General features: G+C 40.8%; 1 protein-coding gene across 3 annotated transcripts in view; it reads right to left on the bottom strand.

Annotated features, from left to right (window-relative positions):
- Window positions 1–996: 996 nt before the first annotated feature.
- Window positions 997–8,780, bottom strand: part of PARVB (parvin beta) — a 53,177-nt gene continuing 45,393 nt past the window's right edge. For all 3 annotated transcript variants that reach the window (XM_015870134.1, XM_015870151.2, XM_015870144.2), the window contains exons 12-13: window positions 8,130–8,202; window positions 997–3,979 (exon numbers count right to left, since the gene is read on the bottom strand). In XM_015870134.1, coding sequence (XP_015725620.1) covers window positions 3,903–3,979; window positions 8,130–8,202 — 150 coding nt within the window. In that variant the 3' untranslated portion in view covers window positions 997–3,902. The remainder of the gene's footprint in view (window positions 3,980–8,129; window positions 8,203–8,780) is intronic.

Here is an 8,780-nt window from a genome sequence, read left to right as displayed (position 1 = left end):
CTCCCAGGTGTTACGGATTCTTAATAACGGAGAATTTACCTCCAAAACTTCAGTCTCCAAACCTTTCTAGAGTGGTGAGGTCCTGGAACAGGCTGCCCAGGGAGGTTGTGGATGCCCCGTCCTTGGAGGTGTTCAAGGCCAGGTTGGACGGGGCCCTGGGCAACCTGATCTAGTAAAGGTGTGTGTTTGGTGGCCCTGCCAGGCAGGGGGGTTGGAGCTTCATGATCCTTGAGGTCCCTTCCAACCCGGAATCATTCTGTGATTCTGTGTGATTCTGTCTAGTGGTCGAAGTACAAACTTAGCATATTCTCTAAGCAGAAAAAAGCACATTTCATCAGCTCAGAAAAGACTAAGAGTACGTTCTATGCTATGTAGGAGTGCATGCCACAGCCCAGAAATGTAGGGAGTAAAATCAAAAAGAAGTACTAATGGAAATGCTGTACTTCTGAAATATAGTTTCTTATCAGCAGGCAGAGGGAGTAGGAACAACTAAAACATGGGAAATTGATCTGTAGTTATTAGGTCACTCCCTGTTTCAACTAGCAACTCATGTTTCTTTCTTAAAAGCCTCAGACACAATGCAGAGAAAGATAAGGCAAAGGACAGTCTCAAATACACATGGAGGATGGGCATATTTTTCTTCCAAAATATCATCAGCAGTGCATGAAGCATCCAGTCTTCTGCAGAACTACACTAGTAAATTCTGTGCCAGAGCTGCATCTTGTCCCATGAGTCTTTCCATCCATTCTCAAAGCACGTCTCATGCACACACCTCAGCTTCTTAGAAAACAGCCACTGAAGAACAATCCAAGGAATTGGTGGTACCCCAACCAATAACAAGTTCTGATCGTGTACTTTCCTGCTCTCCCAGACTGCTTTGCTAGGTCTACATGGGTCACCACGCATTTAGGACCCTTGATAAAGCAGACAGCTGAAGCCTGTTATCTTTCTGATTTGTCCACTTAGCGAAGAAAAAAAAAGATGTGGAAAACCATGTGATCATCATTTATTTATTTATTTGAATAAATAGTACAGCAGTCACAAAACCATGCACAACACTCCTGCTGTTGTCTTTAGCAAACATAGCATTGCATTGTAACTTGCTTACAGTACACAACTCTTGTCACACGTGACAAGTCCGGAATTTTATTTGCAAGACTAGTTTTTAGTAAGATATCAAGAGTAAACACTGTTAAAAAATGTAGAAGAAATTCTTAAAAGAAATACATTAATACTGAAAGCCCTGGGTTTGAGAAGCAGGGATGAGAAGCCCTTTAAGTTTTAACTACCAAAATAATAAAACCTGCTTTGCTGCTTTTTCATCTTGAGAAATAGGATGTAGCTAAGGAATATCTGGGCTTCTTCTGTGATAATGCAGCTCACTGCATCTCAGTACGTCAAACAGACATACCTAAAAGGCAAGTTGTGTGGACTGAAAAAGACAGACATTCATCAAGTATTTAAAAACATGGAAATTTTAGTGTTGCAGAGCAATCAGCATTCCAGATGAACACAATTGGGTTCAAATTTACCGCACTGGTACCCAGGGGAACATATCTGAAACTCCAGTAAAGAGTTCATGAATAACATTCTAAACACTGACTTATCTTTTTGAGAGTAAGTATCATGCATATATAACAAAGTCATGACAAAAACACACGCTTAGAGAAGGCTTTACCTACACTGCTCTTCCTGTAAACTGTTCTGCTTGCAATGGAGCTCCAGTTAAGGTCCATTCCCTCTCCCAGTCGGGTCAACCATAAAGACAGCATTCTCAGAAGAGTGACCTGGTTACACAACAGTGAGCTAAGGAATGAAAAATGCATTTTCCCTGTGCAATGTGTACCAACAGACTTAAAGAATGATAACAAAACAGATAACAAAACCCACAGGGTATGACAATTGCCCCCAGCACATCCAGTGTGTCTATCCTGTCTTGACCAACTGGGATGTTAATGTAAGAAATGCCTCAGGTTGCAGAGGAGGGATTCAGGTTTCTGCAGAGTAACTACAAACACATAACTCAACAAGACAAAGACTCTTAAAATTTGTTATGTCCACATCTGCTCACAGGCAATTAAAATACCAGATGTATAGTCCCATCTCAGAAATAGCCTCTCCTTCTCTCAAGCCAAAAATGCTCTCATCCACCTCTTCTTATTTTCTGTTTGCTTTTTATATTAATATAGCCAGTAATTTCAGAACTAGATTCTCTGGAGGTCTTTCCCAACATTTCAGATAATATAGATAGCACTTGCTCTTCCACATCAGCTTGAGGGGGTGGGTGGAATGATGGCTTTTCTACAGACTCATTTCCCACAAATGCACTGTGTTAAACAGAAAGTTCGAGAGATGTTGCAGTTCAATCATTTCCCAGCCTATTTCACAGCACAAAAGTTAGATCAATTTAATTCACTTGCCAAGAGAGCTGACCCACCTGGTCCCGGTGCTTCTATAAGTCTCCTCTGCAATAACTGCCATGACCATGGTAGAGTCCAATGATCTCATCCAAAATTCAAGCCCTGTAGCACTAGCCACTGTATGAACAGCACAAGGTCAGTCACTCCTGAAGTACAGTGACCCCCAAAGAATCTCATAGAATACGCGGACTTGAATTTTTCATGGAAAAACAGAGCAGCTTCCTTTCACTTTTGTTTTGGAGGCACGAGGGGAGGTGACACAAGTAATTCATTACTTGAAGCGAATAAGCAGAAGCACATTTCCTTTCTTCCTAAGATTAAAAAACATTGAAGGAGCGAAGGAGAAAAATCCCACTGTAAAATTCTACAATTCAGTTCTCAGGATGACACAGGACAACTTGAAATTAGCTTGAAGCACAACTAAACATCACTGAAGAGCTTCAACTTGAAGAGTTAACCACTGGCTTGCACTAAGTACACTCTGCGTTATGTAGAAGTCAGGGTGATCCACGAGTTAAGTTCTTATTTACATACGAATTCGCTTTTAATGTTCAGTAAAGAAAATACATAAAAACTGCTTATAGATGCTTGACCCCCAAAACTGTACAGGTGCCAACAACCTCAAGAGGAATCCAACCCCTTATCTCAGTTACATGAAATGAAGTGCCAGCCTTTGAACTGTCAAGTTCATTATTCCCCACACACATCTCAGAAAGGACTGGGACAGAAAGCATTAATCCAACCTGGGCATATTTGAAAAGCTCCTGACGACTGACCTGATTGAAACTGGATACCTAAAGGATGACAGTGGTTCTAGCAAACATATTTCTCCTAGAGAGGAGGTGAAATAAAAGGAGACCTCAAATGACTAGATGCTTATCCCATTGCAAGTCTTACTCTGTGTAAACACTGAATGGAAATAACAGAGCAGTATGAGGTTAACACAAAAACTGAAGCTTCAGACAGTGCTTGTAATTAGCCTCAACCTCGCTCACTCAATAGAACATACTAAACTTTATTTAACAGAAAAGGCACAGCTTCCCAATAAATTTCAATGCTGATTTTCTAATGGTTAATGGTTTCTAATACTAATGGTTAAGTCTGGAAAATCATCAAATGAAAGAAAGGTTATTACAAAATCAGTCTACTGTCATGAGTAAAGTCTCAAGTTTTCCCTGCTTAGTTAAGTAGTTAGTGGTATATTTCCTTTATCAAGAGAATATTTGTTGATCATAGCAAACAGATTCAAGAATATCTCCTGGTAAAAGTGTAAAATATCTACACATTTTTAAGTGACATAGAGATTACACATGCATAACTTTTAGTGGGACTGTCATACAAACAGTTACAGAGATCACAGCAATTGTGGAACAAACACATTAAGTATAGCATAAGGCACAAAGGGAATGTGCAGAGGGTGTTTTAATTGGATTTTTTTGCCTAAGAAGACTGGTAGAATGAAGATCTCAGCAGCTTCCAGGATCATTCCACATTCTTGTACTTTGTGAACAGATTGTATAGAACCCTGAGGGTAGACTTCAGATCCAAGTTGACAACATCTGTGGAGGAAAAGGAGAAATCCTTAATTTGCTTTTTGTTCTCCATAATTTGCCCCCCAAGGAACACAAATCTTCACAACTCTGAGCCTGTAGGACCAGCAAAAAAACAGTTCCAATCACCCCAAGCCAAGCAATTTGTCATACAAGATGCATTTCAAAACACCTTCGCAATGCTACAGTCACAGCTAACATCTCTAAGAAACAGAAGAAAGATCATTCTTTTCCCTCATGTAAAATTAGTTACGGAGTAAGCCTAATTCTGTCTGAGATATAGGAAATGCTACATTCTGGCAACATCACTCCTATAGTATTGTCTGAGTTTCCACCAACTTTACTAGCCACAGAAGAAGCCAACATGTACCTGCATACATCACAAAAGATCCTGAACCTCACATATTCTAGACAGTAGGACCAGGTGAACATCATGAGGTTCAAATAAAGCCAAGTGCAAGGTCTTGCACCTGGGTCACAGCAACCTCCACCGTCAACAAGCTGGAAGGTGTTAAGGATAAAATACAGACCTGCCAAAAAGGACTTGGGAGTGCAAGCTGGGCAGGAGCCAGCAATGTGCCCTCACAGCCCAGAAAGCCAACCATACCCTGGGCTGCATCAAAAGAAGCGTGGCCATCAGGTTGAGGGAGGTGATTCTGCCCCTCTACTCTGCACTGGTAAGGCCTCACCTGGAGTACTGCATCCAGATGTGGAGTCCTCAGTACAGGAGTGACATGGACATGCTGAAGCGCATCCAAAAGCAAGCTACAGAAATGATGTAAAGGACGGAACACCTCTCCTATGATGACAGGCTAAGGGAAATAGGGCTGTTCAGCCTGGAGGAGAGAAGGCTCGGGGGAAACATGATAGCAGCCTTTCAGTATATAAGGGAGTCTGTAAGACAGAAGGGGACAGACTTCTTATCAAGGTCTGTTGTGATGGGACAAGAGGAAATAGTTTCAAACTAAAAGAGGGGAGATTTAGTTTGGATATGTAAGGAAGAAGTTTTTTACAATAAGAGTGTGAGGCACTGGAGTGGGTTGCCCAGAGAAGTGGTGGGTGCTCACATTTTGGCGACATTCAAGACCAGGCTGGATGGCGCTCTCAGAAACCTGATCGAGCTGTCCCTGTTCACTGCAAAAGAGCTGGACTAGATGATTTTTAAGGGCCCCTTCCAACTCAAATGACTCTATGAAACCCACAAGTCAGCAGTGATATGCTCCACAAATAAAGCTTAAATTCTTTTTGCAGACTCAAAGCTTTCTATTACCTAATATCCTTCTTACTATGCTAGACCAGGGAACAAAACAATGCCAATAAAAAAGCTTTTCCACTAACACTTCCCATCCTGTTACTCTAATAAAATACCAGGAAATGCCACAAGTAATCCAGGGATAATAGTGAAGGCTGAAGAGGTGAAAATAAAGGTTGGGTAAAATACGTAAAGAGGGAAGCAGAGGAGAAAGCAAAAGATACACAGGAAACAGTATCTACGGAAGGAGAAGGAAGCAAGAATAGATTTCTTTTAAGAAATCACACAAGGAATTAGGAAGACTGCAAAAATTAACACGTCAAGTACAATTAACATGTGGTCCGGAGGAAACAGCGACTGCCTGTTTGGCAGAATCATTGCCAGGACCTCCCCAATCTCCCCTCTCCCACCCTACACCAAATAACAGTCTTATATCCTCCACATTTCATCTGGGATTTTCAGTAACCTCTAAGACTTTTATTGTATCGCTTTGCCTGTCTCATTTAAGATTTTGTATTTTGCATTTGCAAAAACATGGCACATCCTAAGATGTGCTCGGAGCAAGTGGCAGCAGGAAAGGGCAGGAGCAAGAGCTAAGCATCAGGTTAAGGCACAGGCAGGGCTGGAAGGGACCCAAACCAGCAGCTGGACAGACACCAGCCACCTGCCCTTCCTCTGCTGCTGGAGGCATTTAAGGCTGACTCACTCATCTCCAGGAGCACTGTGAGCTACAGTGACTGCTGCTGATCACCTGTGGCGATAACCCTGAGGAATCAGAGCTTTGCAAAGGTATTTATTGCTAGAAGAGGGAGTGGACCCGGCTCTTTTATTCAGCAGTGTGATGTTATGTGGATTTAAGAGTCAGAAGAAACGACTGTGGTTACATAATCTGAACTCATGTACAGCGCAGTCTTCAGGGTATGTCCTTGCAGCAAGGAAGGATCATGGTATCCTGGGCTGAAATGGGAAAAGCTCTGACTGAAGGTTAAGAGAGGTGACTCTTCCTCTCTCCTCTGGACCACTGAAGCCTCACCTGGAGCTCTGTGTGCAGTTCTGGGCTATGCAGCACAAGAAAGAGAGGGATGTATTAGAGGCCAACAAATGGCCACAAAGATGGTTACGGGACAGGAGCATCTCTTATATGAGGAAGCAGAGAGAGCTTAGACTGTTCAGCCAAAAGAAGAAAAGGCTTGGGCAGATCCTATCAATGCGTACAAATACCTGAAGGGTGTAAGAGGACAGAGCAGGGCTCTTTTCAGTGGTGCCCAGTGCCATGACGAGAGTCAATGGGCATATAGGTACAAACTGAAACACAGGAGATTCCTTCTGAACATTGGTAAAAATAATAATAATATTAAATATATATATGTATATATATATATATATATTTCCTATGTGAGTGACAAAGCAGTGGCACAAGCTGCCCAGAGTCTGTGCAATTTCCTCTTTGGAGATCTGCCCAGACATGGCCCCAGGTATCTGACTCTAGCTGACGCTGCTTGAGCATTGGGGACAGACCTCCAGAAGTATCTTCCAGCCATTATGTGATTCCGTGAACTTGACCTTCAAAATCTTGCATTGAGCTTACTAACCAAGTGATGGCTAAACTTAAAATATAAGCTTAACATTTGACTTTTGTTTTTTTCTTTTCAAATCTTCCAGTGGTAGAAATTCCATCTATATCCCTTGACAATTCAGACTGATGGTTAATTACCTTCACTGTTGCAAAAGATACACTGTAATTCTACTTTGACATTTTCCTACCTTCCAGACCTTGTTACGCCTTTGTTTGCTACATTAAAGAGTGTGGTATTTTAAGATGCATCCTCCCTGTGTGGGTTATTACAATATTCTTTATTGTTATCTTGCAGGCATTCCCAGAAGTAAGCACATTCCCAGCCTCACGTTTCTTATTTTAAGATGAAGCGTACACAGTCATAACATACCCAACAATAACTAATAAAGCATCAACTGAAAGTGGCTGTCAATCATGAAGATATTTAAAGTTTGATTTTAAGTTTCACATCCCATAACAACTCCTTTAGAGGGTAAAAAATTAATCCAGTACAACACAGTTTTGCTGCAGTAACTCAGCATCAAGTTCTGCTTCAATCTATTGGAAGAACAGAGAGCAGGAGTTCTGCCCGCTCCTCTTTTTGTGTATCGCTGGTACAAAGGAACACTAAAACACCAAACCACCCCTTTCTTGAGAGCACCACAGAAAGCATGGGCTGAAATTAATTTAAGAGGCATTTATAACACAATTCCAACAAAAGGACATGGATTCATATAACACATTTTCCAGCCTATTTAGGGAAGAATAATAAATGGGTTTGGCATTAACAGAGAATACTATGCTCACTTTCTAAAGACTGCTGAAGTCTATGACAAAATAAATTCTTGTTGTAAGAAATATGTATTACATGACTGTACTGTCAAGATGTTGATCCTACAGAGGATTTGATGGAACTACAGTGACAAGCAGAGCCCAAGACAGTACTGCACAAATCAAGAAGAGTTTGTTATCAGATCTCCTAAAGGAGAAAAGCCTTTCAGTTATCTGACCTCAAGAATACAAACTAAGTGTAATAATTATGAGAATTAGAGCATGAAAAGCTCCTGCTTGGACTGTGATCGAGAATACCAGTCAAATTTATAACACAGCACTGCCCAGCTCCTGAATCTTTCCCTGAAACTTGATGTGCTTATTTCAATAAACCTATTCCAGATAAGAAACACAGGTAGGCATATACCCCACACTGAGACAATTAGACTTTTGGAAAAGTGTTAAGTTGCACATTGCAGCTCCACTTAATACTACTCTGTTGTCTTGAATGGAGATGCATTTGAAATGCACCTGCTATTATATCTTCATATGTAGTTCAAAGACAAGTGTCGTGTCCATACCTTCAGGGCGAGCTTTTGGTTTCTTCAGTCCTCCATCTTGCATCAGCTCAAAAGCAAAGGAAACATTGTGGACCTAAAAAAAAAGAACTATTTAGATTCCTGAGGTTACACAGGCATTATAAATCTTTTAAATAAAATTTTAAAAGATGTTTTAGTCTCTTCACTCGATATATAAAATGACAATTCTATTTCAATCTGTAAAACACATCTACAACTTTAAGCATGACAGAAAGTACTCATGAGGGCCTAAGAAAAGAAAGCTTGCGTCATCATAGGTCAAATACTGACTTTTTCATACATAGAAAGTAATTTCAGAATTCCAAAAGTAAAAAGGTAACTGGGTTCCAAATGAACCAGGAAAGTCTATTAAGCCCTAATCTCAGTCTTTTTGGCAGAGGCCAGAGAGCTCCCATTAACAACCTGAACAGAGCTGTGTTTTGTGGAGCTCTTTTGACCCAAGCTTAGTCGCCATCCTGGCAAAAGGACTGTAACAGAAGTGACATAACCAGAGATGAAAAAATACACACAGGTGTGTGAGAAATAAGGGCAATAAATGAAATATTTCTGATTAATGTTAGACTTTTCTGCATTATTATCAACTGCATTTCAAGCAACATCAGTATCACATCATCAAGAAACAGGGCATCTTGA

Source organism: Coturnix japonica, chromosome 1 (assembly GCF_001577835.2).
Source record: "Coturnix japonica isolate 7356 chromosome 1, Coturnix japonica 2.1, whole genome shotgun sequence".
Taxonomy (NCBI): domain Eukaryota; kingdom Metazoa; phylum Chordata; class Aves; order Galliformes; family Phasianidae; genus Coturnix; species Coturnix japonica.
Note: the sequence above shows the minus strand (reverse complement) of the source record. Positions and strands in the feature narration are given on the sequence as shown.